Raw genomic sequence first — 17231 nt, forward strand, 5'->3', positions numbered from 1 at the left:
AGCCCTGGTGGTGGAAACAGGTAGACAAACTGAAACCGCCAAGGAGCTGTTCCAACATCCACCGCCACTGTCTGTGGATCTCTTGTCCTGGAGCAGTAACATGGCAGTTGATGATTCAGTCTCGACGCCATAATCTACCTGAGGGAGACCCCAAACGCTGAAACAGTTGTTCGAAGACTTGCGGATTGAGCATCCACTCTCCCGGATGATTGTCCTGTCTACTGTGGTAATCGGCCTCCCAATTTTCTACCCCTGGTATGAAAATTGCTGATATCGCTACCGCATATTCCTGTGCCCAGAGAAGATTGCGGCTTACCTCCCTCATGGCGGACCGACTCTTGGTACCGCCCTGTTTGTTGATGTACGCCACGGCCGTGGCATTGTCGGATTGCACTCTGATGGCCTGGCCCTTCAACAGGGGATGTGCCACCTGAAGAGCATAGAACACACCCCTTAGCTCCAGAATGTTTATGGGCAGTACTGCCTCCAGCCAAGTCCAGCGGCCCTGAAAGTGTCTTCCCTGAGTCACTGCCCCCATCCTCTCAGACTGGTGTCTGTGGTGAGGAGAATCCATTCCCACAGTGCCACCCTCTTGTCTGCTAATAGGTGAGAGGAATTCAGCCACCAAAGGAGAGATGTCCGAGTCCTGGGTGACAGTTGAACTCGCTGGTAAAGGAAGGAGGTGGGACCCTGACCACAGAGGGGAGGTCCAGTTGGAATGGACGGGCATGGAACCTCCTGTATTGAATGGACTCGAAAGATGCAACCATCTTTCCCAGAAGGCGAATACACAGGTGCACTGACACCCTACGATGACGCAGTATCAACCGCACCATGTGTTGGATGGAGGTGACTTTATCCTGCGGAATACCTTCTTGCTCCTCTGTGTCCAAAATGATCCCTAGGAAAGGCAGACACTGTGTAGGCTGCAGATGAGATTTTTGGTAATTCAGGATCCATCCGTATTGCAACAGCAGACTCTGTGTTACCAGGATGTCCTGCAGTAATTGAGAGACCGACGGAGCCTTGAGGAGTAGGTCGTCCAAGTAAGGGACGATAGTAACCCCTTGTATCCGAAAGAAGGGCCATCATTACTGCCATGATCTTCCTGAACACTCTTGGTGCGGATGAGATACCGAAAGGCCTGGAATTGAAAATGAGAGGCCCGCACTGTGAACCAAAGGAATGCCTCATGAGGAGGCCAAATGGGAATGTGGAGATAAGCATCCTTTATGTCTAAGGATACGAGAAACTCGCCCCTCTCTAACTCTGCAATGACTGATTGCAGGGACTCCATCCTGAACTTGAAACATCTCAATCCTTATTTGCGGACTTTCAAGTTCAGAATGGGTCTCACCGAGCAGTCTGGCTTGGGAACCCCAAACAAGCTGGAAAAAAAACCTTGACCCTGCTGGTGGATAGGGACATGCACTATTACTCGAGAAGACAGTAGCTTTTGTATTGCCTCCTGTATAACAACCCATTTGTCCGCAGATGCTGGCAAACCGGTTGTGAAAAAACGAGGAGGTGGTTGGATCTGACAATCCAGCTTCAACCCCTGAATAATGATGTCCCGGACCCACGCGTCCTGGCAAGACTTGATCCAAACTTCCTTGAAGTTGCAAAGGTTCCCCCAGGAGAGAAGAGAGCGCGTCATGCTGGAGACTTAACTGAAGCCTTATCCTGCTGGGAGGAGGATGCAGTGGCTCTACCCCTGCCTCTGGGACACCGAGAGATAGCGGCAACGCCTCTGCCATGGCCTGGAATACGAAAGGACGGTCCAGCAAAGGGCTGCCTGGGAGGAGTAGCAGCAGATGAGAGATAAGTGGACTTACCACCTGTGGCTTGAGATATCCACTTATCCAGTTCCATTCCAAACAGAGTTTCTCCTGTGAGTGGAAGCACTTCGCTCTCTTGGATTCCGCATCCGCCTGCCATTGTCGCAGCCACAGGGCCCTTCGGGCTGAGACAGCCAAGGCCGAGGATCTAGAGGAAAAGACTACAAATATCCTTAGAAGCCTCTCCAAGAAAAGCAGCAGACTCTGCAATGCTACACAGTGTACATAAACTTCTAGGTAGTCTCTAACTTCCTGTCAGAAGGTTCCCTTAAAGCACTGACTCTTTTGACAGACGTGACACTGAAGGGTCCACTGAAGTAGGTGTTGCGCATAAATGCGTGTTTTGTTTTTTTTGCAGGAAAGGGATAGTATGATAAAAGCTTCCTTGAAATCTGAAACCTTTTATCAGGGTGTTTCCACGCTGAGGTAAGGATCTCATCCAACTCCTCAGACACTGGAAAGGAGGCTGCCAGTCTTTTCTTTTTATTAAAGATAGACGGCCTAACCTCTACAGGATCTCTGTCCTAAACATGTAACACCTGGCGTATCGCTGCAATCAGCGCTTCTACACCCTGAGATACAGGCTCCGGCTCTATAGGGTCCTGTACCTCCCCCCTTCCTCTGTATCAGGCATGTCGTCCTCTTCCGGATCATCCCACTTAAGGGGATTCGGTATTAGTATCCTAGCAGGGACACTAGAGGATGATGCCATGGGAGCAACCTGGGCTGACATATCCCTTGAGAGTCCTTCTACAGACCTGGCTAAAAACCACGCTCAGTCTGGCCTCAGAGAAGGCAGACCTCTGAGATCTTTCAACCTCTCTCACCCTGCGAGAAGCTTCCAGCTCTGCAGACATTTGAGCCATGACTGATGCAATTTGATCAGTCCATGAATTTTGTAGGGATGCTGCAGTCTGTGTGTCTGAAACACACTTCTCACACAACAGGGAGCTGGATGACAGTCCCGATGTAAACCTTTCTGCACAATGCTTACAAAAGAAAGTTTTTTGTGCAGCCATAGACCACTTGAAAGTAATTCTACCACTTCACTGTACACAGACACACAGAGCAAAGTGATACAGACACACGCATGCAGGCTGCATAGCCGGAGGCTGCATAGCCGGAGGCTGCCATAGTCTGTGTTAAGATTCAAAGTGTTCTGATTATAAGTGTAAATACAATTTGATAACTAAGTCGGAGTTACGCTGCAGATCTTATTTGTCATATGCGCACCATGCAAAGACTGATGTGACTTCTTCTCTGCATTCCACAGGTAAATTACAACTACTGCTCCCATCAGATGCTGTTTTAGTGATTGCCTCAGCACAGTTTTGAAAATTTATACTGGGTAAATTACAACTACTGCTCCCATCAGATGCTGTTTTAGTGATTGCCTCAGCACAGTTTTGAAAATTTATACTGGGTAAATTACAACTACTGCTCCCATCAGATGCTGTTTTAGTGATTGCCTCAGCACAGTTTTGAAAATTTATACTGGGTAAATTACAACTACTGCTCCCATCAGATGCTGTTTTAGTGATTGCCTCAGCACAGTTTTGAAAATTTATACTGGGTAAATTACAACTACTGCTCCCATCAGATGCTGTTTTAGTGATTGCCTCAGCACAGTTTTGAAAATTTATACTGGGTAAATTACAACTACTGCTATACTAAGAGCAATTTATCTAAAGGAAGTTAGGAATGTATTGTGAATCTGTGTTGGCCTCCCCCTTCTCACAAATTGTTTATCTTAGACTTTATTGCATCCCAATTTAGTGTGTGTTAGAGCTTTTGGGGTGGGGTCCCAATCAGTGAGCACAGAGACACATGTTTGTAACTTTAGATATTACTGCTCCCACAGGCTGCATAGCCGGAGGCTGCCATAGTCTGGGTTAAGATTCAAAGTGTTCTGATTATAAGTGTAAATACAATTTGATAACTAAGTCGGAGTTACGCTGGAGTTAAACTGGAGGAAAACGAAACTCAAAACCAGAACACTTTCTGAACAACAAGAAGCAACATACTTATGTGAATGAACAAAATCAACATCTTCTGCTGTATCCAGGCAACTACTTACTGCACTCACTGCTTGGACACTGCAAGTGCTCCCCTGTCTGTGTGCTGCTCTTGTTGATTGATCTTTGTTGATCAGAACACTTTGGACTGGATCAGCTCGGGTACATTGTAATTTTGTCCTCATTCATTTTGTATTGCCTTTTCCAATTGTGTCACATCTATCCACATTAATCATTTGTTTATAAACTAATTCCTGCACCCACTACTCACATACCTCTCCTTTATATATCACTTTTGGAGCTGCGCTCATACATTAGCAGCACTGTTCTTTACATGTATTTTTGAACATTTAACAACTTTAATCCACACTGACTCTATATCTCACTGTCTCTACATCACACAGCCTCCACATTACACTGTCTCTATATCACACTGACTCTATATCTCACAGCCTCCACTCCAGTTTACATCTCAATTATTACCTTGTCCACAGCATGAACACCCTTACTTCACACAACCCCCATATTCTATGTCCACATAATCCTCTACTTTATCCGTCCCTCTCTTCCCCCTCCTGTTTCCTCCACTTGCTGTTCTTCCTTTTTTTCTCTCATCAGTCTGCTTCCAACCCTCTGCTTCTTTCCCCCACTTCTCCTATACCTCCACTCTCAACCACCTCCCTCCATGGTCTTGTTACCCCACTACTAAGCCCCATTCCCTCCTCGTTCTGTCTGTCACCTCCAGGGCTGCCAAGAGAAATTCTGGGCCCGGGTACTGCAACATCCTGTGGGACCACATCATGTATGGCTGCACCCATTTGTGAGTGGGTCTAGCATGTGAGATGCACCCACTCACAGGAGCATGGCATAGCACCCAGCAGCTGGAACTAAAGTAGTCACTACTGTATTAGGATGGCGGGACAGTCCCATAATAGCTGCATTTCTTGTCAGGCTGTATATAGATGCTAAAATGTAACACACAAATTAAAGTGCTTCTACTTTACTTTGTACATCTCTCATGTAAATAACACAAACAATCTATTTTCTATCATAGAGATAGATGTATGAAGGACTTAATTTTTACATAACATCAGGTCGTCTTATACACACACATTCCGCAGCACATATCCTAACCCACTGCTCCATGCTCCTTCTTCACTATCTACCCCTCTGTGTCGCCCCTGTCTGTCTGCCCTTCCCCTTTAGAATGTAAGCTCTCACGAGCAGGGCCCTCATCCTCACGTGCTTCTCCTCCCCCTACTTATAGTATAATTTACTCCTAACTCCCTACAATGGCACCTACCACCTGGTTGCTCATGTCCTGCTGCTTGTGTTTTGCAGCTGAGTTTATAACCTTGTCCTGCATTGTTTTGTATTACTATTAACTGTTTTTCTTGTGTGCTCATTTATGTACTGTGTAAGGCGCTGCGGAACCTTTGTGGCGCCATATAAATAAAGGATAATAATAATAATAATAGAGAGACTGTTTGAAGAAGAGATGGGGGCATAGAGGGAGATTATGCTATCAACCCCGCTCAACCAGCTCCGCTTCAGAGACCAGTGCTATTAACACAATATAATGCTGTAATCACTGTGTAAACACAGTCCAACCTGATCTTCACAAGTCTATCCCCACTGTGCAGGCACAATCCGGGCAAACATGAGTCAGCAGCCTGTGTTTATAAAATGGCCACCAGATTCCTTGTGGAAGCTCTGGGGCTGCTGGGAGGAGCAGAACTGTGTGTTAGGCTCCGTCCCCTCCATTCTTGCTGCTGCGGTTTTAATGCCCGCCTGTAATTTTTTCCTCGTCACCCTGAGTGCCAGGAGTCACTAACCTTCCTGCTGCCAAATCCTGCCGGCGGCGGGCTTGCTAATGGGGGAGCATGACGAACGCCGCGCGTCTGGCTACCCCCCAGAGACAGTGGTCTCTGTAGCTGAAGACCCCAGCGCGTGCTGCAAGCAGCGGCGATGAGGTCTCTCAGCAGCTCCAACGAAGCAGACAGGCAGGGGCAGTGAGCTGCCTGTCTGATCCTCATGCTGATCGAGGATCCATTTATGTTTAGCAGAGAGCTCATGTATGTGACCAGCTCCCTTGGCACAAAATTCAGACTGACCTGTAGAGGGGTATAGAGGGGGGAGGAGCTAGCTACTATTGAAATTTATTAAAGTGTCAGCTCCCGGATATCCCACTGTACTGAGACTCCAGTGTCCCCTAGTGGATGAAGGAGAATAAAAAATTATTTATATATATATATATATATATATATATATATATATATATACATACATACATACATATATATACATATATATATACATATACACACACATATATATATATATACATACATACATACACACACACACAGTCAGGTGCATAAATATTGGAACATTGACAGAATTTTCATTTTTTGGCCTCTATTCACCACCACAATGGCTTTGAAATGAAACAAACAAGATGTGCTTTAACTGTAGACTTTCAGATTTAATTTGAGGGTAATTACATCCAAATCAGGTGAATGGTGTAGGAATTACAACGGTTTCTATATGTGCCTCCCACTTTTTAAGGGGCCAAAAGTAATGGGACAAACTAAACAATCCTAAATCTAACTTTCACTTTTTAATACTTTATTATTATTATTATCGTTTATTTATATGGCGCCACAAGTGTTCCGCAGCGCCTTACAAGGTACATATCCAAAAAGTGACTTACAGTAAAATACAATACAATGAAGGACAAGGACATGGATAATATACATTGATACATAGGTGGCCATAACACCCACATAAGCAGCAAAGCATAGGCACCAAGTGTTAGGTGTCCTAGTGGTGAGTAAGAGGTAGGTGAACATATAGTAAGGAGAAGCACAAGAGGGTAGAGGGCCCTGCTCGCAAGAGCTTACATTCTCAAGGGGAGGGGCAGACAGATGGGTGTGATACAGATGGGGAAGACAGGGAGGAAGGAGCATGTAGTAGCAAGTTAGGATGAGAGCTGGAAAGCGTTGATGAAGTAGTGGGTCTTGAGAGCCTGTTTGAAGGATTGTAGAGAGGTGGAGAGTCTGATGGGGAGAGGGAGAGAGTTCCAGAGGTGGGACTGCAAATCCTTTGCAGGCAATTACAGCCTGAAGTCTGGAACGCATAGACATCACCAGACACTGGGTTTCATCCCTGGTGATGCTCTGCCAGGCCTCTACTGCAAATGTCTTCAGTTCCTGCTTGTTCTTGGGGCATTTTCCCTTCAGTTTTGTCTTCATCAAGTGAAATGCATGCTCAATCGGATTCAGGTCAGGGGATTGACTTGGCCACTGCATAACATTCCACTTTTTAGCCTTAAAAGTCTTTGATTGCTTTTGCAGTATGCTTCGGGTCATTGTCCATCTGCACTGTGAAGTGCCGTCCAATGAGTTCTGAAGCATTTGACTGAATATAAGCAAATAATATTGCCCGAAACACTTCAGAATTCATTCTGTTGCTTTTGTCAGCAGTCACATCATCAATAAATACAAGGGAACCAGTTCAATTGGCAGCCATACATGCCCACGCCATGACACTACCACCACCATGCTTCACTGATGAGGTGGTATGTTTTGGATCATGAACAGTTCCTTTCCATCTCCATACTCTTCTCTTCCCATCACTCTGGTACAAGTTGATCTTTGTCTCATCTGTCCATAGGATGTTGTTCCAGAACTGTAATGGCTTTTTTAGATGTTGCTTGGCAAACTCTAATCTGGTCTTCTTGTTTTTTTGTGGCTCACCAATGGTTTACATCTTCTGGTGAACCCTCTATATTCACTCTTGTGGTCTTCTCTTGATTGTTGACTTTGACACATATACACCTACCTCCTGGAGAGTGTTCTTGATTTGGCCAACTGTTGTGAAGGGGTTTTTCTTCACCAGGGAAATAATTCTTCTGTCATCCACCACAGTTGTTTTCCGTGGTCTTCCGGGTCTTTTGGTGTTGCTGAGCTCTACGATGCGTTCTTTCTTTTTAAGAATGTTCCAAACAGTTGATTTGGCCACACCTAATGTTTTTGCTATCTCTCTGATGGGTTTGTTTTGATTTGTCAGCCTAATGATGGCTTGCTTCACAGATAGTGACAGCTCTTTGGATCTCATATTGACAGTCGACAGCAACTGATTCCAAATGCAAATGTCACACGTAGAATCAACTCCAGACCTTTTACCTGCTTAATTGATAATGAAATAACGAGGGAATAGCCCACACCTGTCCATTTAATAGCTTTTGAATTGATAGTCCCATTACTTTTGGCCCCTTAAAAAGTGGGAGGCACATATTGAAACTGTTGTAATCCCTACACCGTTCACCCGATTTGGATGTAATTACCCTCAAATTAAATCTGAAAGTCTGCAGTTAAAGCACATCTTGTTTCTTTCATGTCAAAGCCATTGTGGTGGTAAAAAATTAAAACTCTGTCAATGTCCCAATATTTATGCACCGGACTGTATAATATATTTATATATATTTTCACACACACGGACCGGCACTCTCCTACAGGGTTACAGCAAATCCGGTGCCATCAGGATAAATCCATACACAAGACCAGCACAAATAAACCACGGCGCTCGGAGATTAGCAAATGTAATAAATCTGTATTAGACTCACATCTGTGACATCACCAACGTTTCGGGAAGCACCATAAATTTTTTCACATTTCTTCAAAAATGCACCTGCCGCTACCACCCACAATGAAGAAAACACCTGCCGCATACTTGGGAACCCCCCTCTGGAATCAATTTCGCTATTTTAGAAGTTTGTCCCTTATTTTATTTTTTTTCCACCCCCAAAATTAAAGTTAATTTTTTGGGGTGTCCTGATTTTTTCTTTTATGCACACATTTTTAGGGGACATTCTCAGGGATGCAGGCTATTTTTTTAAAGCCTGCACCCCATAACACCAATTCTTCACTTTTTTTCGCCATGTACTACATGGCGAAAAGATATTATCCGTCTTTTAAAAGTCTTTGAAATTGAATACGGGGATGATTGAAACAAGCGAAAATTACGTCATTGGCGATAAAAGGGTTTTCGCTCCAAATTGGGGGTGTGGTTGTGTGTGTGTGTAATATATATATATATATATATATTTTATTTATTTATTTTTTCAACAAAAACAGTCTCCACCTAGGGGCCGTATTCAATTAGCCGCGATAAGTCCGTTTCTGCGGAAAAGATTTGCCGGTGACGTCATTTAGCCCTGCAAAAAGTTTCCTCCATATCCATTTCCAAAGACTTTTCGCCTGTGCAGAAACAATGTAATAGGAGCTGCGATAAATTTTCACCTATGAATAGGTGTCGAAAAAAAGTGCAGCATTGGGGTTTTTGGGTGCAAAGCTGCAGGAACCCCCCTTTGCCCTTGGGACAGTCACCCAAAGGTAAACTGCATTAAAAAATAGTTTAAAAAAGTCCTCAGATCAGCCCAAAATGTACTTTAGTTTTTGGGGGCGAAAAAGTCCACAGTTGGGAGACAAACTTAAAAACTAGCGAAAATGACTCCAGGGGGGTCCCCAAGTATGCCCCAGGTGTTTAAGTTTACAGGTGCTTGCGGAAGGTGGTTTTTACACTATTTTTAAAACTTCACTTTAGCAACTTAAAAATATACTAGCACCCATTTTTCAGTTACCCAAAATTTGCTGGGACTACTTATATTCGTAAAAAATAAAACCCTGCAAAATGGTATTCTTCACCACTTCTGCAAAGGAACTAAACAGAAGATATGGAGACCATTTAAGTACCCCAAATACCTTCAGCAGGCTTATTCAGGGGTAACTAGAGTGAACCCCAATGTCAGTGCATCTTTTGAGGGGTGTCAGGCAGATTTCCCAAATCTGATAGCACTTTTCGCATTTTACAGTTTCGCTGGGTCCCATATTCGCCGATTTCTAAATACTGGGATAAGCGGTGACGCGCGCGTTACTTTTTCGCATTGAAAACCAGCGATACCGGCGAAAAGTCCTTCATGCGAAAAGTACGAGACTTTTCGCGGCTAATTGAATATGCCCCTATATGTGTAAGTGTGTTAGTGAATTTAGACAATAGCCCACAATGGGGTAGGGTCAGTAAACTGATTACATAGTCTCTACTTAACAGGATTGGTATCATTTCAATAAACATCAATAATTATAGTATTTTCACTGTGCAGAATTAGCAAATAGCATAGATTTTCCCAATTTGTTTTTTCCTTGCAGTATGAAGCGAATATATTTCAGGCTCATGAAATGGCCAATCACCATTGCAGCTGCTCAGTAATTGTGAATCTTTTTTCTCTGCCTGATGAGAACCTAATTCTCCTAGAATTCAGTTTGAACAAGTAGTATGGTCAGTATTAGTCAAACTATTCCATGTTATATACTAGTAGTCCCGCTAGCATGTTTTAGCGGGGTGCCATGCCCTGCCCTTTTAGCGGCACCCCGCTAAAACAGCATGCCCTGAGCCTTCCCCATCCGCGGGCTGCAGTGAATTGCAGGTGGCAAAAGTTGCGCTGACCGATCACTGCTGGGTGAATAGACACCATGCTCAAGCGCACAGCATCTATTTACAATGAGGGGAGAGCTTGGGGGAAGCCCAGACATGCCCCTCCCCGGCCAGCCAAACCCCCTTTTAGGGAGCATATGCCTTTTGTGCGCGCATAGACTCCCTGCCGGCACCCCCAGCGCCCTGCCCACAGTCTAGCGGGAACACTAATATACAACACAAAAAACTCTGCCATCTCTACCACCATCAGAGATCACAGTCATAACTCCCTTCAGAACATGCATTTCTCCATGTTAAATCACCATATCAAAACCAATCAATCTGCCTTTTTTCCCAAAAAATTACAATAGCTGAGAGAGCAAAGAAGAAATAAAATGAAAAAATTAGCCCTTAAATTGATTCACGCTGGACCATGTAGCTTTAGACAACTTTTGACATCACTCCTCGAGTGTCCTGTCCCCAAAAAGGGAAGTTTAAACTGAACGCTAGAAAATATTACGTTTACATGAAATTGTGATTTGGAGGCGACTTTACAAAGTTGTTTGCTGGCATTCCCTTTTAAATGCAACCACAGTATGATGTTAATATTTGATGTGCAATTAACATTTGTTTTGAAATTAAGGCTTCTGTCAACTCCTTAGAAAAACTGCTCTGGAATGTGTGAAATTGGGTGAACAAATGTCCCATTGTATTCACCAGAGCGATTAAAACAGGTTTGTATTTCATGGACTATGCCAAGTAATAGTTCCACTTTCAGCTATTATCTTCTGCCCTAAATCTTTTATAGCAAACTAATAAGCCACCCATGTACAACTTAGTTCAGAGACATATGAGGCACAAACATCAGGCAGCTATCGGGGCAATTCCACGTTCTGCCGATGCTATGGTCGGGAAGGGAGGGGGGAATCTGTGAAATCCACATTGTTGGACAATCCCAATTCACTGATTCCAAGCCATAAATGATCGGAATCGACGAGTCAGGGATTTTTAACATGTTGTATTTTGCCAATTCATGACAGATTGTCAATCGCCGATGTCTGCCGAGCGGAGAAAAGGATCAGTCTGCAACAGTCCTGTTCAACACAACCATACAATCAAAGAGAATTAAAAGACCACCCCCCCCCCCCAAAAAAAAAATTATATATATATATATGTATTTACGTGCATACTAGCATCAAAATACTGCATTTTATAAGTCTTTCTATTGATAGCTATTTGCAAACGAACGTAAAATAAGTAGCAAATGAGACTGTACATATTTGTCATTTTACAGTCATTTTAGCCACTTGCCTGGTATGGTCGCATCAAATGGGACCACGCCAGGCTGGGCTATCCTGACAAGGATTCTTCTGATGCTACCAATCAGTACTGGCAACTAGACAGCTGCTGGAAGAGCAACTTCCAGCAGCCAACAATATCCAATATCCCTGATCCCTCTGCAGCTCTGGATTCTCCATCAACATGTGCCTATCAATGCAGTGATCCTATGCAGCAGCTGCAGACGAGAGTAGCAGACAGGAACATGCAAGAACAAGTTAAGAGGTTAATGTTACTTTTGTACTATTAAATCAGATCACATGCAAAATAGGTTTCATGGATAAACCAGAGTTTGGCTAGAAAGCAAATATCATTAAATACAAAAAAAAATTGTATTTTGCAACATACACATGAAACATAATTTATATGAAAAATGAATAACTATGTTGTCTCAAGGTTACTCAGACTACATTACCTCTCCTTCAAGATCCCAGAAAATCCTTCATGAGAGCTCACAAATTTAGTGATACCAACATCAAGTTCAGTCAACCCATGCTTCATCATATCAGCAAAGCTTTCAGTGTCTGCTTCTCCTCCTTCCAAGAGTTCGTCTTCTTCCTCACTTTCTTCTTCCTCAGCTTTCCCATGTGGCACTGCAGTTATAATCTCTGTATCTATGGCTTTTTTGCACTGAACAACAGTTTTTTGCACATCGTTATTAGACTTTTCAGACAAAGAATTTTCTGACACTTTTTGCCTTTTGGACTCATCATTGGTGAGGTCTTCAGTTGAAAGGGGACGCTTCAATGAAATTGTTGCCATTTCAACAGATTCCATTCTTTTGCAGGCACAGCTGGACACTTTAAATAAATCTGATTGGATAGAGGATAAAAGTAATTAAAATATAAGAAGTGCCAAAAACGAACATTTTTAAATGTTTTGTGGTTGATGTAGAGTTTAAGTTTAAATGGGTGTAGAATACGGAGAAGAAATGTGGCTATACAGAGATGAACGCTTCTGCATCAGCAGCATATGCACCTGGTCATCAGAGTCAGTGTGTACTTGCACATGTCCTACACCTAATCCTCAAGTGCGATCTGCATGGGCTACATTTACATGCCCCTTTAACACCCCAGCTGGCCATTAGTGTAGGTGACTCTGCATTCTCATATTTGCATATGCTTGTGTTCTGTGCATACACAACGCTAACTCATGCAAGATACACTAAAAGCAAGTGTGCGATCTGTCAACTTTGCATCCTGCCCCATTTGTATGCAGTGTTTACTACATGAGCCCTACCATATAATTTCAAAAGACCAAAACCATACAATAGGCCAAATAAACAAATACACCTAAAAAAAAAAAAAACTAAAAAAAAAAAAATCAGGATTTTGGTACTTACCGATAAATCCCTTTCTCTGATTCCACAGGGGACACTGGAGTCTCAGTACAATAGGGGTATAGAAGTGTGCTAACCGGGAGCTGGCACCTTTAAAAAATTTGAATGGTAGCTAGCTCCTCCCCCTCTATACCCCCCTACAGGCAGTCTAAATAAACTGTGCCCGAGGGGAGCTGGAAATTAAGGAGAAAGGAGACAGAAAAGCTACAGCATTCATGTACAAAAGAAGTAAATAGTGTTATAAACGAAAAACAACATTTAAACCAGACTCTGGAAAAACAAACAAACCGTCTGAACCTGGAGAACAATAACTAATGCAGGTAGAGCAGCGCATGGTGGGAGTCCAGTGTCCCCTGTGGAATCGGAGAAATGGATTTATTGGTAAATACCAAAATCCTGATTTCTCCTTCATCCACTAGGGGACACTGGAGTCTCAGTACAATGGGGACGTCTCAGAGCTCACATCCCGGGTGGGAGAGCGCAAAGAACCTTGCAAAACTGCACGGCCAAACTCTGAAGCAGAGGCAGCAAAAGTATCAAAGCGGTAAAAAAAAACAACTTTACAAAAGTATGTCTGCCTGACCAAGTGGCCGCTCGACAACGCTGGTTTAAGGAGACCCCACCAGCAGCCGCACATGAAGGACCTACCGAGCGCGGTGAATGCGCCGTAATGGAAACAGATGGTTGCCTTGACGCCACCACATAAGCCTGTCTGATAGTTAGACGAATCAATCTTGAAATGGTTTGTTTGGAAGCCGGCCAACCTGGGCACGCCAGATCAAACCTAACAAACAAAGCATCGGACTTTCGTAGAGAAGCAGTTCTGTCAACATAAATCCGAAGCGCTCAGACAACATCTAAGGACTTAGAGGCTGGAGAGTCATCCTTAAAACACGGGGACCACAATTGGTTGGTTTATATGAAAAGCAGACACTACTTTTGGAAGGAGAGACTTTTGCGAGTAACTCCGCCCTATCTTCGTGGAAAATGAGATAAGGAGGAAGACATGATAAAGCACCTAGTTCAGACACAAGCGTCGCTGAGGTGAGTGCCAAAAGAACCACCACCTTCCAAGTTAAATACTTTATCTCCACCCTCTGTAACGGCTCAAAGGTGTCAGACTGGAGAAAAGACAGTACCAAATCCAAGTCCCATGGTGCCGTTTGAGGCACAAAAGGAAGCTGAATTCTGACTACTCCCTGGAGAAAGGTCTGGATATCAGGCAATAAGGCTAATTTCCTCTGAAAGAAAATAGACAACGCGGATACTTGTACCTTTAAGGAACCAAGACGAAGGCCTGCTGTTAAACCAGCCTGAAGGAAAAAGGAGGAGACGTGATACCTTAACTACTGATGGAGGTGAATTGCGTAGTTCACACTAAGCTACATAAGTCTTCCATATGCGATAGTAATGTTGAGACGTAACCTCTTTGCGAGCCCGAATCATGGTAGGAATTACACTTGACGGGATACCCTTTTTCCTGAAGAATGCCCTTTTAATAGCCATGCCGTCAAACGAAGCCGCCTTAAGTCTTGATAAATAAACGTCCCCTGAAGAAGGAGTAAGTCTTGTAGAGGAAGCGGCCACGGCTCGTCTATCAACAGATTCCGTATCTGTGAGTACCACGCTCGTCTGGGCCAATCTGGAGCTACTAGTAGCACCTTGACATTTTCGTGCTTGATTCTTTGAAGCAATCGGGGAATGAGCGGGAAAGGAAGTAATAGATATATGTAGTGAAACAGCCACGGTGTTGTCAGTGCATCCACTGCTGCTGCCTGTGGGTCCCTTGTTCGGTAACAGTAAATTGGTAATTGGTGGCTGAACCTCGACGCCATGAGGTCGGTCTGTGGTCGGCCCCACCGCAGAGTCAGTTGGTAAAATACCTGAGGATTGAGCGACCATTCCCCCGGATGAATGTCCTGCCGACTGAGGTAGTCGGCCTCCCAATTTTCCACTCCTGGGATGAAGATTGCGGAAATCGCCACTGCAAATTCCTCCGTCCAAAGCAGAATTCTGCTTACTTCTCTCATGGCGGCCCGGCTTTTGGTGCCGCCCTGTCTCTTTATATATGCCACCGCTGTGGCAGTGTTCGACTGTACTCGGATTGCCTGACCCTGCAACAGAGGATGCGCCAGCAGGAGTGCATAAAACACTGCTCTCAATTCTAGAATGTTTATAGGCAGTCCTGCCTCCCGCTGAGTCCAGTGTCCCTGAAAATGTTTCCCCAGGGTCACTGCTCCCCACCCTCTTAGACTTGCGTCTGTAGTGAGGAGAATCCAATCCTACACTGCAAACCATCTTCCTGCCAGCAGGTGAGGGATTCAACCACCAAATGAGAGATGTTCGAGTTTGGGGAGACAATAGGACTCGCTGGTGGAGAAAGAGGTGGGATCTTGACCACTGGGAGAGAAGGTCCAACTGAAATGGCCAGGCATGAAATCTTGCATATTGAATCACCTCGAATGTCGCCACCATCTTCCCCAGAAGACGGATAGAGAGATGTACAGACACTCTGCGATGCCACAGTATCAGAAGCACCATGTGCTGAATGGAGGAGACCTTGTCCTGAAGTAGGAATACCTTTTGTTCCACCGCGTCCAATATCATTCCCAGGAATAGCAGGCGTTGTGTTGGAATCAGAGAGGATTTTTGGAAATTTAGAATCCACCCATGTTGTAAGAGAAGACTCTGAGTTAATTGAATATCCAGTAACAAACGAGCTACTGACGGGGCCTTGTTCAGGAGATCGTCCAAGTATGGAACAATGATAACCCCCTGAAGACGAAGCAGGGCCGTCATAACGGCCATGACCTTCGTGAACACTCTTGGTGCTGACGAAAGACCGAAAGGTAGGGTTTGAAATTGCAAATGAGAGTCTAGGACTGCAAATCGAAAAAATGCCTGATGAGGAGGCCAGATGGGGATGTGTAGATAGGCATCCTTTATGTCTAGGAACACAAGAAACTCGTCCTTCTCGAGTCCTGCTGTAAAAGACTGGAGCGACTCCATCTTGAATTTGAAAGCTCGAAGATAAGGGCTTAGATCCCTGAGGTTGAGAATGGGTCTCGTTGAACAGTCCGGCTTGGGCACCACAAACAAGCTTGAATAAAAACCCTGACGTCTCTGATGGGTCGGAACAGTCACTACCACCTGAGACAATAATAGCTTTTGTATTGCTTCCTGAATTACCACTCGCTTTTCCAATGCCAGAGGTAAACCAGTTGTGAAAAACGAGAAGGCGGTTGGATCTTGAAGTCCAACTTCAGGCCGTGAGTAATGATGTCCCGGACAAGATTTGATCCACGCTTTTTTGAAGTGCAGAAGACGAGCTCCCACCCTGGGATCCCCCAAAAGAGAAGGGAGAGCATCATGCAGAAGGCTTTGCTGCAGCCTTGTCCTGCTGGGACGCGGGTGCAGAGAATGCCGAAGCTCTACCATGGCCTCTGGAACCACGGGAGAAGGCCGGAGCTCCTCTGGAGCGGCCTCTAAACCTTCCAGGGGCACGAAAGGATGGTCCTGCTACAGGTCGTCTAGGAGGAGGAGCAGCAGATGGTAAGTAAGTGGATTTACCACCTGTAGCTTGTGAGATCCACTTATCTAACTCAGTGCCGAATAGAACGTCCCCTGTAAAGGGAAGAGCCCCTACTGCTCTCTTAAGCCCGTATTCAATTTGAGCCGAGCCATGATAATTTAACGCGGCCCGGACTTAACGCTGCGTTCACCTGTCTTGTAGGCGTTAAAAGTATCACGCGCGTGCCCGCGTATCCCCGTATTCAATTTGAAAGTAGGCGAAAACGGGACCCGGCGATACTTGGATCGGCGTTTAAATAAACGGGAATTTTCGGAAAATAATCCTAGGACCCCCCTAAAGATGTCCAGACATGGGGGTGCACTATGGGCACCCCTGTTTTTGGCTGCAAAAGAAAGTCGGGTTTTTAAATAGCCGCGGCAGGTGTTTTGTTTCCCGACTTTGAAGAAGTGATGCAGAAGAGCACTTAGCTTATTTTTTTGGTTTTTAAAAATTATCCCATCAAATTTGGGGTACATGAAAATGGGTACTAGCATATTTTTAAGTCCCAAAACGCATTTTTTTTTAATTCTGCAAAAATGCACCTGCCACGGCTATTTGAAACACCGACTTCCTTCAGGAGTTAAAAATGGGGGTACCCTTTGTCCTCCCCTATGTCTACACTTCTTTTGGGGGGTCCCTAGAATATTTCCCAAAAA

The 17231-nt window shown here is 44.5% G+C and overlaps 1 protein-coding gene across 2 annotated transcripts in view; it reads right to left on the reverse strand.

Moving 5' to 3' along the window:
- The window catches only part of PUS7 (pseudouridine synthase 7), a 186271-nt gene that overhangs the window by 149702 nt on the left and 19338 nt on the right, over positions 1 to 17231 (reverse strand). For both annotated transcript variants that reach the window (XM_088480231.1, XM_088480230.1), the window contains exon 2: positions 12081 to 12477. In XM_088480231.1, coding sequence (XP_088336357.1) covers positions 12081 to 12442 — 362 coding nt within the window. In that variant the 5' untranslated portion in view covers positions 12443 to 12477. The remainder of the gene's footprint in view (positions 1 to 12080; positions 12478 to 17231) is intronic.

Source organism: Taudactylus pleione, unplaced genomic scaffold, assembly GCF_031769625.1.
Source record: "Taudactylus pleione unplaced genomic scaffold, aTauple2 ptg000251l, whole genome shotgun sequence".
In the NCBI taxonomy this organism is placed as follows: Eukaryota; Metazoa; Chordata; class Amphibia; order Anura; family Myobatrachidae; genus Taudactylus; species Taudactylus pleione.